This window comes from Danio rerio, chromosome 4 (genome assembly GCF_049306965.1).
Source record: "Danio rerio strain Tuebingen ecotype United States chromosome 4, GRCz12tu, whole genome shotgun sequence".
Lineage (NCBI taxonomy): Eukaryota > Metazoa > Chordata > Actinopteri > Cypriniformes > Danionidae > Danio > Danio rerio.
The window spans coordinates 41408015-41425000 of record NC_133179.1 but is presented as its reverse complement, the minus strand read 5'-3'; the positions used below and the strand labels follow the sequence as shown (position 1 = coordinate 41425000).

Here is a 16986-nt window from a genome sequence, read left to right as displayed (position 1 = left end):
TTAAAACAGCCCTTCAGAATGAAATAGTTGTTTCATCTTGTATTCCTGAAAAAGTCTGTGCAAACTATATATATATATATATATATATATATATATATATATATATATATATATATATATATATATATATATATATATATGATGATTAGAAAAAATGTATTGCATAAACAACATGGCTCTGGCAGTTGTATTTTATGGGCTTCATAAAAATGTTTTGCGAACGTAAATTAGGCTTCATGAACATTGACATGAAGAAAACGTGTCCAAAGTGAGCGTAACCGCACCATTCTGTGCACCGTTAAAATGGTCACTAAGCATTTAAGTGTTCTTAATAAGTCTTAACAAGTCTTGTTGTACTTGCACATAAATGAATGGCGATGATTGTTTGTGGAACAGTTTATTACGTTTGGTGATTTATTTGTTATGCAAACGAATAGAGGTAATTTATATGTTTATATTGTCACTATAGCATCACGTGATGATTAAGTATGGTAGTAGAGTCTGTGATTATATGCGTGTTATCAAGTTAATCGCGTTAGGATATTGTTTAATTGTTACTGTGTAATTATAATAAAGTACGTTGGCCTATTTACAACATATATATTTGTATTGCTTTGTTATTTTAGACTGAGGAAGTATCTGATGACAAAATAATTTGTAATATTTTTTATTGATTGTGCCCATAATATTTACTATACACATATCGTATTAGATAAGCATTGATTTAACAAGATGATGACTTGTAGTGAAAGATGACAATATATTTGGTTGCTAGAATAGCTGTTTAGAGTTAACTAACATTGTGTAAGATTTTATCAATTCAAATGTTGAAATGTCTATTTTAATTAGTAGTATGCATTATAGTTAACTGTGCTAATGTAAAGCAACAATTCGTTTTTTCAGGTGTTCTGAGAGTTGTTTGCCATGAGGTGCCATGTAAACTTTCAGTCATTGTGTCAGACTCATTTCTGCAGTGATGTTCTATTAAAAGATATAAATAAATGTTTGCTGAAATGTGAGGGTGTACTCAATTTTGTGACATACTGTATATAAAAGCAATTCCATGCAAATGTCAACCTTCTCATGAAAATTTTTTACCAAAATAGCGAAAAAATGTCTATGTTGTTTCCTTAGGCTTGTTTGGTACAGTACTGTAAAAATGCTCAAGCATGTTTTTGTCAATGTTTTCAAACAATTATATGTAATTTATCAAAGTCCCACAAGTGCCAGTTTCACATGTCACATCCATAACCAAGTGTTTTCTTCATAAATCCAAAAATGTTAAATAAAATAAAACTCATTCATTTTGTTCTATAGTAAGCCAACTGTTATCCATTTGATTAGCATAATCTATTTTGGGTTGTGTAGTTAAATTCGCAGAATTTTTACAAAGTATGTAGTATACTGTAAATTTGCATACTTTTTTGGTGACATCCATAATGCATGTTTATTTTCCTCTATAAATTATGCAAAAATGCTTACAGATTGATATTTTTGTGATTCCATTAACTTTGTGGTTAGTTGCGACTGTGGTTGTAACTGTTACAATTGACCGGGTAGATGGAGGCAAATAGTGTCACAGAAGCCACTGGTGAAAGTGAAGAATGATTTATTTGACACAAAGTGAAGACAAAAATTCAGCAAAAAGGTGAAAGTGACACAATTACAATAAAAATAAATAAACAAACTTTACAATGTATATACAGGTTTGTTCAGCTAAATCAAGGAAATGACCTGAACAAAATTTGTTCGCAATACTCTGACACAACACAACCTTCTCCTACAACAACCCACTCCAAGTGAATGTTTGGGGCCATTTTATAGTATTGGCCCCACCCATGGGTTCAACCATTTTATTGGTAGTAGGTTGACATGTAGACAAAAAAAACATAAAAAGACATTCAACATAAGTATAAATTAATGCAAGTAAATGAATTTGCATACAAAACTCAAAATACAAAACAACAAATAACCAATACAAATTTAAACAACAAAACTGTGATTTTTATTTACTGACCAGGGGGTTGTGACCCTGATGATGTCATGGAAAATGGCTGCTCCAAAGTGAAGGCAGAAAAAACCTGTATAAATGGCTTTGTTTGAAAGTTAAACATGTTTGGTGCTGAGAAGTGGAAACTGGGAAGTATATGTAAACTCTCTATGTTTGGTTAATAAATGATGTTTAAAGGAAAATGTGTCTGTAGTTATTTCAGTGTGAATGGGAAGATGATATGGGCTATTGTTTGACATAAAAGTGAAATTTTTACATAAACACAATGCTAATCTTGACAAAAAAAAACAACATATACACATTACACAAACCCACACATGCACAATACAAATAACACAAAAGTCCATGTTTAAAAGCATGTATTTTATGTAAGAGTGCAATGTGATACTCAAAATCAATGGTGGTTTAAGCGCTCCTTTTGATGTACAGAGGGGTGTTAGACAGGGTTGTGCTATGTCAGGAATGTTATATTCCATTGCCATTGAACCTCTTCTACACAGACTAAGAGCGGAATTAAAAGGTTTTTCTATACCCCACTGTAATGCTCAAGTGCAACTTTCAGCATATGCAGATGATGTTTTTTATAACTAACACTGATGGTGTAAGAAGACTGGAATGTATTAACATTAACAATTTTAAAAAGATTTCTTCTGCCAAAGTTAATTGGGAAAAAAGTGAAGAACTTCTCATAGGTGACTGGAAAAGGGACCCTCCCTTTTACCTGGAGGATTAAAATGGAAGAGGGGTTTTTTAAAATACCTTGGAGTTCATCTAGGTGAAAGTGACTTTGTTCAACAAAACTGGAACGGATTGCTTGAAAAAATTTAAAGTCGTTTACAGAAGTGGAAATGGTTGCTTCCACAACTTTCTTACAGAGGGCGAACACTCATTATTAACAATTTGGTGAGTTCCTCTATGTGGCATAAACTTGCTTGTGTTGATCCACCTGCTGGACTCTTACCAAAAATTCAAGGAGAACTGGTCAACTTCTTTTGGGACAATTTGCACTGGACACCTCAAAGTGTTCTGTTTCTGCCAAGAGATGAAGGTGGCCAAGGGTTGGTGAATCTTGTGAGCAGGGGAGCCACATATAGACTACAATTCGTTCAGAAGTTGTTGTATGGGCCTGAAAATCTCGTGTGGAGGCCTTTAGCTCAATGCATCCTACGTGGAATAAATGGCTTGAATCTTCATGTGTCACTTTTTTTGACAGATAATGTGCATCTAGATCTGACTGGAATACCTTCTTTCTACAAAAGTATTTTTAAAGTATGGGGACTTTTTAAACATTTACAGGCAGATTCAACAACATCTCTTTTCTGGCTGCTTGAAGAACCAGTACTTCTTGGCAGTCGCCTTGATGTAACAAAAGATGATACCCCAGGACTAAAAGAATTGCTTATTTCCAACAAAATGACCAAACTAAGAGACATTGTTGGACAAGGCGGGTTTTGGACTAAGAGATGCAGAAAATGTTGCTTTATATATGGGAATTAGATCGGTGAGGTTTGTTACAAAATTTTTGAATGTTTTGAAAAGTTTTTTAAATGAAAAATAAAAAATTTTAATTGAAGGTTACAGTCAAGGTATTATTTTCCCTAATGATCAAGATTGTTTCCCAGACATTAGACTTACACCTAAGATTGAAAATTCTGGGATTAATAGTCCATTGTTATGCTTTAAGGAAAATGGGAATGTTGATTTTAGTACAGTTAAAGGGAAAGTGCTTTATAAAAATATTGTGAAACTAAATAATAAGTGTACTTTAAAAGAGAGATCTGACACTGTGTGGAGAGATAAACTGTGTTTAGTAGAAGAAGAAAAACCAGAATGGAGAATATTGTATAAACCACCATTGAATAAAAGATCGGGGGATTTGCAGTGGAGAATTTTACACGGTGCTATAGCTGTTAATGCATTTGTGACTAAAATAAATTCTAGTGTGAGTGATCAATGTCCGTTTTGTTTAGAAAGGGAAACAATTTTTCACTGTTTTATGTATTGTAAAAGACTTGCTCCTCTGTTTGATCTTTTAAATGTTTTAGTTTCTTTACTTGGTTTTTTATTTACGAAACAATGTTTTATATTAGGTTTTAAATATAAAAGACAAAACAAATATAAATGTCAATTATTGAATTTTATTTTTGGTCAAGCAAAATCAGCTATTTATATTACAAGAAAAAATGAAATAGAAAAGAGGAATGGTAAAAACATTGTAGAAGTTTTTAAAAACCTAGTAAAATCAAGAATTATTGTTGATTTTAATTACTATAAAATGATGAAAGCAATTAATGTGTTTAAAATTGAATGGTGTTGCGATGATGGCTTGTGTTCTGTCATTAATGAAGAGCTGTTTTTTATAAATGAATTGATTTGAGCTGTAAATCAATTGTTAAATAATTGCTTGTTAATAAAAGGATTTGTAAAATCAAAAAATCTCTCTCTCTCACACACACACACACACACACACACACACACACACACACACACACACACACACACACACACACACACTCTCTCTCTCAAACACACACACACAGACAACATGCATCACACACACACACACACAAATACAGACACTCTCACATGCACACAATCAAGCACACATACTCTCTCACACACAAGCGCACACACACACACACACTGCTGCTGACTGCTCCCGCAGAGGATTCTGGGTAAATCTCTCGTCAGTCTTCAGCTCAGTTTCACTGATGATCCAGGATAAAGCCTAAACCCAGCACAGAGCGGCTCAGTGAATGTGGTCTGGACTGAGTGGATGAGGCTCATTGTGTCTCTATAGATGTTGTAGAAGATCAGAGTTCCTGCACTGTGATCCACAAACACTCCTATTCTCCTGCTGAGCGCCTTCACTGGGAGATCAGTGTCTGTGTCATTGTGACTGAATGAGAAACTGGAGGAAACACAGCGCAAACTCCAGGACTGAGCATTATTTCCAAACAAACACTCATGTCCCTTCCTCCTGATGCTCTTATATGACACTGATATACACACATGATCATCTCCACTCCAGTCAATCTCCCAGTAACAGCGTCCACACACACTCTCTCTGCACAACACCTGACGATGAACATCAAATCTGTGTGGATGATCAGGATACGGCTGATTCTCTCTCACACTCTTCACCTCTCTGTTCTCCTCAGACAGAATGAGTTGAGTGTGTGCTGTGTTTGGATCCAGAGTGAGGAAACAGACATCTGAACACAAGAACACACACATTTACAACCACAGCTGTGTGTGTGTGTGTGTGTGTGTGTGTGTGCGCTTGTGTGTTCATAGCTGTTTGTGTGTGTGTCTGTCTATAAGAGAGTGTGTATGTGAGAAAGAGAGAGAATGTGTGTGTGTTTATGTGTGTGTGAGAGTGTGTATGTGTTTGAGTGTGTTTGTTTGAGAAAGAGGATGCGTGTGTGTGTGAGAGAGAGTGTGTTTGTGTGTGTATGTGTTTATGTGTGAAAGTGTGTGTGTTTGAGAAAGAGGATGCGTTTGTGTGTGTGCGTGTGAGAGAGAAGTGTATGTGTGTGTGCGTGTGTGAGAGAGAGCATGTGTTTGTGTGTGTGTGTGTGTGTGAGAGAGAGAGAGAGAGAAAGAGAGTGTGTGTTTGATTGTGTGTGTGTGTGTGTGAGCGCATGTGTTCATAGCTGTTTGTGTGTCTGTCTGTCTGTGTGTGTAAGAGAGTGTGTGAGTGTGTGCGAGAGAGAGAATGTGTGTGTGTGTGTGTGTGAGAGAATATGTGTGCATGTGTGTGTATATGCGTGTGCATGTGGTTGCGTGTGTGTGAGTGTGTGTGAGAGACTGTGTGTGTGTGTGCATGTGGTTGCGAGTGTGTGTGTTTGTGTGTGTGAGTTTGTGAGTGTGTGTGTGCGCGTGCGCGTGTGTGTATATGCTCATATGCGTGTGTGCAAATGCGTGTGTGTCGTGTGTGTCTGTGAGAGTGTGTGTGTCTGCGTGTGTGTGTGTGTGTATGTGCGTGTGTGTGAGTGTATGTGTAGTCCTACATTTGTGCAGTCCTGCTGTAATCCTCGTGTGTGTGCGTGTGTGTGTGTGCGTGCGTGAGTTTGAGTGTGCGTGTGTGTGTGTGTGTCTGTGTGTGAGTTTGTGTGTATATGTGTGTGTGTGTGTAGTCCTACATTTGCGTGGTCCTGCTGTAATCCTCGTGTGTCCTCCATGATCCAGACTGTAAACACACACAGATGGAGAGAATGAGCTGTTTAGTTTCCCCCTCAGCTAATAAGCTAAAGCTAGCACTGAGCCGCTCAGCTACACGCTCCAAACTCTTGAGCTAAAACACACAACACTTGTTGGTTGAGCCGGGATGCACAATGAATGTAACACAGTGCGTTCTTTTCCTCTGCTGTTGGTGAAGCGAGCGCAGATACTGCTCATGTTGATGGAGACACCCTGCTGCAACATTCATTTATTACAGTGATCACACTTAGCTTTGCCATCGTTCTTCAGCACATGCAGCCTTTGAGCACATGTTGCAGTCCATCTCTAAACTATGTTCAGATTATTAAAGCTGCTCGCCAGCGCCCAAGTTCCTGACAGATTAGCAAGTGAAAAATACACATGTGTGCACAGAGAAGAGGAATCCAGATGTTGATTTTAGAACAAGAGTCTGAACATTAGTCCAAGTGTCTGATTCCAGAATCTGAATCCATCTTCAATCCCCAACCCTATTCCTGACCTGATATTGTAGGATTCTTCAGCAGAAATGGAGGAAGAAGTTTCTCTGCTCAGCTCAAATGCTGAAACTGTACAGTGTGTCCCGCTTAATGTCACTGTAACTGAGCCAATACACTCCAACATTTACAGAGGAGATTCATTTCACACTCAATGATTTGCTCTTCATAGACATGACTGGAATACTCTACAAGCTGTATCTTCTGTCTGTCCTCACCCCATAACCCTCACAGAAAACTGAAGCTGATCACAAAAGAGCTTTCTAGTGTCTTTTTAAAGCCATTCAGTGTAAAAGCACAAGGCCAGTGATGCTCCACATACTTGAGTTTGTCCAGTGTGTAGTTTGGATCCTCCAGTTGTTCAGAGAGCAGCTTGACTCCTGAATCTCCTGGATGATTGTAGCTCAGATCCAGCTCTCTCAGGTGTGAGGGGTTTGAAGTCAGAGCTGAAGACAGAAAACCACAGCCTTCCTCTGTCACCATACAGCCAGACAATCTACAAACACAGCAATAGTCCACATCACACAGTTGGATAATCACACATCTCTTTGTGTTGTGAAGATGCTGACTGCTGTTTCTGCTCATGTCAACAGCAGTGATAAACACACACATCCTGATCAGCTCTCCTTATTGATCGCATCAGCAAACACACACACTCACACACTCAACAAGGACTCGACATCATCTGTAGAAGTTTATATCAATATAAATAAAATATTACCCCAGCACATTTGGGCTCCACATCTGGTAAGACTTAAGGGCTGTTCACACAGAAATGTTGAATGTTGACACCCACACACAGACACAACCTGGTAAAGTTTTCAAACAGTGAACTGAGACTGCAACTATTAGTGAAATCTATATTAAAGCTCTTCAAATATGATTTAGATTTACAGTAATTGTTTTTCATGTTTAAATCTGATTTATTCTTGTGTTTAAAGCGTTTGTCATTCCTCTACTTCAGTGTCTCAGACTCATTCAGAAATGATTATTAAATGCTGGATTAATGCACAAGAGAGTTTGGCGAACACGTTTTACACCATTTCAAATATATATTATATGTGCGGCTGTATAAGTCACATACAGCGCTCAGCATAATGGAGGACAGCCCATTCTGAAAACCAAGACTTTCCTCCATTTCTCAGTCAATATAGGCAGTGTATTCTGCTGCATTTAAACAGAACACATTTATTAAACAGATTTATTCATGAACATCATATTTTAGTCACCAAACATAATCAGAAATTGAAAGATAATACAATTAAATTCAGGCTAAATATAAATTTGTATTTAATATTTTTCTATAACATATAAATTTGAGTGTACTAGTTTTTACACCGTTATCATGAGTTATTTGGTTAGATGAGCTCCAGATTTGGCTAATCTATTGTATATGCACAAATATAATACTGTAGAGCTTCCTATTAAACTATGAATGTAAAAGAGAGATTAGTGAGGGCTGTACTTATATATGCTGAGCACTGTATATTGTTCACCCAGAGTGTTTACATGGTCACACAGCAGTAACACAACAAGCATTGAGTTTGGGCTAGCTTCTGCAGATGGACATTGCTGTACACTGCCCTTGATGGGTGAGTGGGGGAGTGTCTGTTGTCTCTCCGGTGTGAATTATTCATGAGCATTGTCACTCACACATACAGCTGAGATCAGCCAAAACAAACTTAACAAAATGTAGATCATTGTAATGTTTTCTCTGAATGAGAGAACAGAATAATTTCACATAATTGTGCAGTAAATATTCTAGTCTACAAGACTGCTTACTCTAAACTCTTGTTCAGGCACATTCAGTCTGGTTTTAGATTCGTATTTCAGCTACATTTGTTTCTCTAAAACCTACTAACCACACATAATATTTATCTCTACAAAACAGATGTCAGGGCATGTCAAAACATCTCAGGGGTCCCAAAATCACCTCAGACCCCTGAGGGTTAACTACAGGTATAGTATGTTAACATGTTCAAGCATGAAGAGCTCTAATATGAAACTGTCTGACTGTAGTTATTGTAGAGTGGAGAATCATTTACCTCAGTGTGTCCAGTTTACAGTGTTGACTCTTCAGTCCATCAGAGAGCTTCTTCACTCCTGAATCCTGCAGGTGATTGTTACTCAGGTCCAGCTCTCTCAGCACACAGTTTGAGGATTGTAGAGCTGAAGACAAACTCTCACAGCACTCAACAGTGAGATTACATGCGGCCAATCTGAGAAAGAAGAACACACATTACTAAAAACCACACTGTTAATGTGATCTGATTGATTGATTTTTTTTTTTTTTTGTTACATCAGACAGGTGTTTGAACTCAGACCTCAGTGTGTCCAGTTTACAGTGTTGACTCTTCAGTCCATCAGAGAGCTTCTTCACTCCTGAATCCTGCAGGTCATTGTTACTCAGGTCCAGCTCTCTCAGCACACAGTTTGAGGATTGTAGAGCTGAAGACAAACTCTCACAGCACTGAACAGTGAGTTTACATGCGGCCAATCTGAGAAAGAAGAACACAGATTACATTAACAGTGTGATTTCAGTCATTCATCTGATGTAAAAACAAACTATGAGGTTAATAATATGACTAAACTATTGGAATTTGTGTCAATTAGAATTATTGACTATTGTTATTTAATAAAACTGAATATTAAATGTCATCTAATATATTCCTGAACATGTTTAATGTAAAAAAAAAAACGCAAAATGTTAGTTCAGATAAGAGGACCACAAGACTTTATATATTTATGAACCTGCAAAATGCAAATGATCAGAGCCTGTCAAACCTGCTGCCGGGTCCAGAAACCTCATCAGACCTCATCCACATTGCTTCTCTTGTTTCATTTATTTATTTATTTTTGTCAGAATGACTAAACATCTGACAAATTCCTAAATATATCTTTCCAATAAACCAATTTAAAGATAAACTATAAATATGATCATTAAAAATATAAAATATAAATAAAGATTTAGAGGTAATTAAATAAAATAATCATTAAAATACACTGATTTCCTGAACTGATTAAGAAAAAGAGCAACTTTCATTTGAGAAGCAGCATTTTGCAGTTTCTCCACTAATGCTCTTAAATATATCTGGACATTTCCATCTCAATCAAAACACTTTTAATGTTGTAGAGTGGAGAATCATTTACCTCAGTGTGTCCAGTTTACAGTGTTGACTCTTCAGTCCATCAGAGAGCTTCTTCACTCCTGAATCCTGCAGGTGATTGTTACTCAGGTCCAACTCTCTCAGCACACAGTTTGAGGATTGTAGAGCTGAAGACAAACTCTCACAGCACTCAACAGTAAGATTACACCACTGCAGTCTGTGTAGAGGACAAACAGCAACACAATCAGCAGTAGGAAATGAGCAGTGTTGAGTGTTCATGAGTCCAGTCTACAGTGATAAAAGCAACACTGGAAATAAACTATATATATATACTGCTCAAACAATAAAGGGAACACTAAAATAACACATCCTAGATCTGAATGACTGAAATATTCTTATTAAATACTTTGTTCTTTACACAGTTGAATGTGCTGACAACAAAATCACACAGACATGATCACTGGAAATCAAATGTATTAACCCATGGAGGACTGGATTAGGAGTCACACTCAAAGCTGTAGTGAACTGCAGGAATTGCTGACACACTCCAGACACATGAGGTCCAGCATTGCCTTGCATTAGGAGGAATCCAGGGTCAACCAGACCGTATATGGTCTCACAAGGGTCTGAGGATCTCATCTCAGTACCTAATGGCAGTCAGGCTACCTCATGGTGTTGTACCATGGTGTTGGGCTGCAACCCCCACCTGTGGACATCGGGCCCTCATACCACCCTCATGCCTCAGAACAAGCCTGTTTATTTCATTTAGAAATATCTTTTTATTTTTTTATTGATTGAATCTACATTAAACTAAAGCTGTATTTCCCCATTTATATGACTGTACTGAATTATTGAACAGATTATTAATAACTAATCAGAGAGCATTTTACTGAGCTCAGTGTAAAGTTTAGTGTTTAGGCCTACAGTAAATGTAATATTAGAGGCATGTCTGCGGCGAGACGGTAATACTGTGTCTAAAATTACACTATTTCTCTGATCAGAAAACAAACACAATTATCCAAGAGCAACACTGTGTTAGATTTGAGCAAATACACATCAACAAATGTCCTATTCAGCTGGAGGAGCACAGGGATTTACAGGGATTTGAGTTATTTTCCAGGATAAACTGTAAAGCAAATGAAGTAGATTATTAAATAAGTACAAATGTTGTTTGTGTGAGTAAAAAGTCAAGAAAAGTTTGTTAAATACGTTTAGAAATGCTGAAATAAATGAGCAAATAAGGAAACAGAACACTGCCGCCGCGTCCCCATGCAGTAATATGGTGTATCAGCGATCTCACAGGGGGACGATATGGCCAGCTAAAGATTTTCTGTTAAAGCAGGGCAGTGATTCACTAAACTGATCTGAGTCTTCAGTGCAGACTGATGTGTGTCTTCTGTGATCAATCAATGAATACTCACAGAGCTCTTCTGCAGTTTCTCACAGCTGCTGTCAGTCTCCGTCTTCCCTCAGCTGATGTGTTGAATTTATTAGAGTCTAACTCATCCAGCGGCTCCTCTGACATCTCAATCATGTAGGAGATTGTTGAGCAGTGAGCAGGAGAGAGATACTCCTCTGAGTGTTTGTCTGATTTCACAAACTCCTGAATCTCTCTGGCCAGAGTCTGATCTTTCACCTCCAGCAGACAGAGGAACAGATTGATGGATCTTTCAGCTGAGAGACCGTTATCTCTCTTGATCTGGTCTTTAATGTACTGTGTGATTCTCCGGATGTTCTCTGAGCTCTCCTCTGTGTGTGTCAGCAGATCCTGGAAGAGTCTCTGATTGGACTCCAGTGAGACGCCCAGCAGGAACCGCAGGAACAGATCCAGATGACCATTACTACTCCTGACAGCTTTAACTACTGCTAAACTAAGCAGAAAATACAGAGACTTCTCAGAGCTGGACTGTAGATATTGATCATCTGAATATTCTCTGTCATAATCATCTGAATATTCTCTCTCATAAATCCCCCTCAGCTGTTCTCTGTTCTCTGTTAAATGGCAGTAAAACACAAAGAAAGCAGCCAGAAACTCCTGAAAGCTGAGATGGATGAAGCTGTAGACTTTCCTCTGATGAATCACAGATTCCTCCTTGAAGATCTCAGTGCAGATCCCAGAATACACTGAGGCGTCAGCGACGTCTATGCCGCTCTCAATCAGGTCCTCCTCATAGAACATCACATTGCCCTTCATCAGCTGTCTGAAAGCCACTTCAGCAAGTTTGAGGATCACTCCTCTGTTGGACTGCAGGAGTTTCTCTGGATCTCTCTCTTCATACTTCTGCTTCCTCATGTTGATCTGAATCAGCAGGAAGTGGATGTACATCTCAGTCAGAGTTTGAGGGATTTCTGCACTCACATCTTCTTCCAGGAGCTTCTGAAGCACAGTGGAGGAGATCCAGCAGAAGACGGGTATGTGGCACATGATCTGGAGGCTTCTTGCTCTTCTGATGTGGGAGATGATTCTGCTGGCTTGATGCTCGTCGCTGATTCTCTTCCTGAAATATTCCTCCTTCTGAGGCTCAGTGAATCCCTGAATCTCTGTCAGACGCTTGATGTATCTGGAGGGGATCTGATGGGCTGCTGCTGGTCTGGAGGTGATCCAGATGAGAGCAGAGGGAAGCAGATCTCCTTTCAGGAGGCTCCACATCAACACAGCCACTGATGAAGATTCAGTCACAGCACAAACTTTCTCCTCATCTGAAAAGTTGAGTGTGATTCTGCTTTCATCCAGACCATCAAAGATGAACACAACTCTACACTGCTCATAAATCTTGGGCTCCAGATCTTCAAGTTCAGGATGAAAGTCCAGCAGAAGTCTATGAAGACTGTACTGATGATCTCTGATCAAGTTCAGCTCTCGAAATGGAAGCACAAACATGAAATCTACATCCTGATGGTCTTTTCCCTCGGCCCAGTCCAGAATGAACTTCTGCACAGAGACGGTTTTCCCGATTCCAGCGATGCCTTTAGTGAGAACAGTCTTGATCTGGGCTTTCTCCTTCTTGATCTTCTCCTCATGTCCTGCTCCAGCTGAGGCTTTAAAGATGTCATTGCAGTAGACTGGAGTGTGTTGTGAGGGTTTTGTTCTGGCTCTTTTCTCCATCTGTAAAACCTCATGTTCTTCATTCACTCCTTCACTCTCTCCTTCTATGATGTAGAGCTGTGTGTAGATGCTGTTAAGGAGGGTTTGAGTCTCTCCATGGTTGATTCCCTCAAATAATCTCTCATACTTGTTCTTCATGCTGGTTTTGTGCTGCTCTTTGACTCTCTGAAGTTCATCATGTTCTGGTTGGAGTGAATCCTGCTGCAGGTCTCCAGTCTGATCATCTCTATCCACACTGCAGGAACAACAACAACACAAAGAGTCAATGAGTGCACCCAATATTCATGCCTCATGACTCATAAAGGATGTAAAAAAGGGAGACACCCAAGACAGCCAACATTATAGAACACAATTTATTAAAGAGACTCTTTTAAACATATTAAGTATAATAAAAATGTCCTGATGAATACTGAAATACAGTTCATGTGTGATGAATAATGTACAGCACTAAATACCTTTGGGCAGATGATGGTGATTTCTCACTGAATACTGGTGGAAGACCCATTGACCCGTCACTCTTCAGAGACACAGCGCTGGACACACATGATCCTGATCTCACACTGCACACATTAGAGGAAAAGGAGCATCACAACCTCAAGGTGATTTTTAAGGTGTAAGATAAACCTTTCATGAGTAAAATTTCAGATCAATATAGCCATCAGATCATTATTATACTCTTCTGAATATGTGAATCACAGACCAACACTCCCACTTGTGTCTCCTGTGTTCAAAGTTTTTGATTGAAGTCAATATTCATATTAAATATTTTTACGTGGAGTTTACTCACAGCTCTGTGCATTCTTCTGTCACATTTTTTTCTTCTTCTTATACTACATTTTTTGCTAATTGTACAGCAGAATTTATGCAGAATGATTTTGTAAGTATTGTGATAGTGTATCTTAATCATAGTTGTAACTTAAAACTTAATACATGAAATAAAAACTTTTAAACTTATTTCATGCTTACAATGTTAATCCATTTAGATCCACATATTTGGTAAACACAGTAAGACTTTCATTTAATAAATCTACTAATAGACAAATAATATGACTTCACAAACTGTATTGTAAATAAATCTAATTAACATTTTTTATATTAGTCAATAATATTACTAAAATTAATTTATAAACTGAATAATATAAATGTACACACATTTACGCTGGTAAATAAATAGACTCAGTGGTGGGATAAAAACCTGCATATTCCTGCACACAGAGATTGCATGTGGGTCAAGCTATTACTAATAATGAAACCGAATGATACGTTTATTATAGTATTATATAGTTTTTAATGTATATATTATTAAAAAAAATCACAAGGTGCAAGAGGTGAACAGTGTGATTTGTTGCTTTTTTCAGATCAGCACAACAGTAATTTTCATGTTTTGTGTCATGTTGTTAAAATAGCACATCCGTTTGCACCACTTTGTGGACTCATGGGTGATACGGTCTATAAAGGATGTGTATTAAGGTTATTTTGAAGAACTGAAATAGACCGCACCATTGAGCACAGATCAAGCTGTCTGTAATCTAGAATGATCTAAGCACATTTGCTGAAGCTGTAAACTGAAGCTTTGTCCATCATTTGATCAGGCAATAGCAACACAAATAAGTGCATTGTTGTTGGTCTTTGTTCTTCAGAGAAAGTGTTGAAATAATGGTGTAAAAACAGAGTCAATACCTGTGTTTCTCTGAGAGAGAGTCCTTTACTCGCTCCTCTGCCATACTGCAGCTAAAACACCAATGCAGACATTAGCAGAGCTTTCAGGAAACAATTATACACACACACACACACACACACACACACACACACATATAYAYATATATATATATATATATATATATATATATATATATATATATATATATATATATATATATATATATCTGACATCTCAGCTGTTTCACATTTGATTTAAGGTAAATGCATGTTATATAGAGTTTATCAAGAGAAGTTCAGGTTCAGCCAATTGTTGATTTAGTGAGTATTAAAATGTCTCTCTACTAAAGAGGATATTTGGTTAATGAGTTACTCTGACGGTCAAAGGTTAAATGCAGTGTTGTTTAAGGATCGTCAGCTTGTTGTTTTCAGCAGCTTTTCTTCCTGTTCAACTGAAGGTCTGCTTTAACTTTACTTTTGATTTGGTGACTCTGAATGTTTAGAGTTATATTTAATGCTGAATTATTGGACACTATTGAGTCAGTCTGATATAGAAGAGCACAAACACTTTAAAGGGATTAAAAATAAAGCTTTTAGACACAGTGTTTAAATGAGTGTGTTTGACTCAGTGTTTAATCTGTGTTTGAGGATTAGATCTTCAGGATCAGACATTTAAATCACACTCACACATATAAACCCTTCATCATCTCCACAAATCAGCGTAATGTAGAAGTGTTAAACTCACATGCAGAAGTACAGACGCTCTTGTGCAGCAGGAACACAATCTGAGCTCTTTCACTCTTTCACTTCACTAAAACACACCTGTGTGATCTACAGGTATATCCTCAAATATTATTGGCTCCACAGAGTGACACTGACATGAATATTAATGAGATTATCCTGACTGTGGGCGTGTTCTGAAGACAACACACAAACCACTGGAGCTGAAGATATCTGTGCAGATTCTCTGAGCACGAGTGTGTTGATGGAAAATTTAGAAAAGGTATTTAAGATGAAATCTGAGAGGTCACTGGAGAATATTTACAGTAATGTTGAACCTATAAAATAAGATTAGAGATTTATATATAAATAAGTACACCTCATACAGATCTCTCTGTTATATTATTATTTTCAATAGGATGCTGTTCAATAATATTCAATAAGTGTGTTTATACAATTTGTTGAAAAGATTTTGGGATTTAATAGTAATTTAGGACTGATTGACAGCTATACCTTATACCATCATAAGCCCACTTTACAGTCAGCAGCCATTTTGCAGGGTGCAGAGCAGTCTTTAAACACTCCAATGGTAAACCCCTGAGAAATTCAAACTCCAGGCAAGAAAGTATGGAACAAAATCAATGCCAAAAGTCTTGAATTAAAAAGCTTGTTGAATATCACAAACTGAAAAAATTAATACACCGTATTAACAAGTTCTTGCATTTTAATGACTTGAATTCCAGGGTTTGTATTTTTAGGTCCTGAAATTTAACATATCTGTTTATTTAAGCTGTGAATATTTCAATGAAAAATATTTCAAACACGTTTTCATACTTAAAAATTCAATAATTCATATTCAATTTTCAGATTTCACTTACAAAATATTCAATACCCTTTAAAAATACGATGTATAATATTTAAAAGGTAATTTTCAGTTCATTTTATTTTAGTTCAAATATTCGCTTCCATAAATTCAGTGGATCAAATTCGACTGTTAAAATTCAACATTACAGGGAGTTCCGGTTATGGCGCCTGAGGAGTAGACGTGCGCGTGGTCAGCTCCCAAAAAACTTTTCAGTTTTGTCTATTAACATCAGTGATTTTGTTAGTTTCTGACAGTATTCGTTTATTTACTGTTCTGCAACATATTTTATCTTTGAAATGTCAAAAGGAAGGGGCAGACAGGTCGATAAAGAAGGTTCTCCTTCGCCAAATGCTAACGTCACGTTGGCCGAGATTCGTGCGCTACATGACGATCTTAGAGCCTCGATCGCAGAGGATTTTAAAACATCTTTTGAAAGTTTGGCAACCAAGCTTGACAATATTCAATCCACGGTGGCTGATCATGACCTTCGCATCGGAAACCTCGAGTCCGGTGCTACAGAGTTTGGTCAGCAACTCGATCAACTCAACGCTACGTGTTTGCGGCTCCAGAAGGACAACGAGTGGCTAAAAGCTAAAGTTTCCGATCTTGAAAGTCGCAGAAATGGCTTGCTTTGGTTTCGGAAGCCAACAGTTTCATCCAGAGTTCGAGCTAGTAGCAAACGAGTTGAATTAGACTCTACTATGTACAGTCATTAATGTCTTTCTGGCCGCCTCCCTCTCCAAGGATGCTATAGGATGTACCTGTGGATTTGAGATATAAACCTGCTCAGTATAAAGACTTTTCCGTGCTTGAACTTAAAA

General features: G+C 37.6%; 1 protein-coding gene across 1 annotated transcript; it reads right to left on the bottom strand.

Moving 5' to 3' along the window:
* Nucleotides 1–1599: 1599 nt before the first annotated feature.
* Nucleotides 1600–15406, bottom strand: si:dkey-59l11.10. Its single transcript, XM_017355519.3, has 10 exons — nt 15326–15406; nt 14602–14652; nt 13377–13481; nt 11237–13156; nt 9859–10032; nt 9033–9206; nt 8754–8927; nt 7031–7204; nt 6157–6203; nt 1600–5226 (listed from the first exon to the last, which is right to left on the bottom strand). Exons 2-10 carry the CDS (start codon nt 14643–14645, stop codon nt 4706–4708), a joined length of 3333 nt encoding a protein of 1110 aa, XP_017211008.2. The 5' UTR covers nt 14646–14652; nt 15326–15406; the 3' UTR covers nt 1600–4705.
* Nucleotides 15407–16986: the final 1580 nt, after the last annotated feature.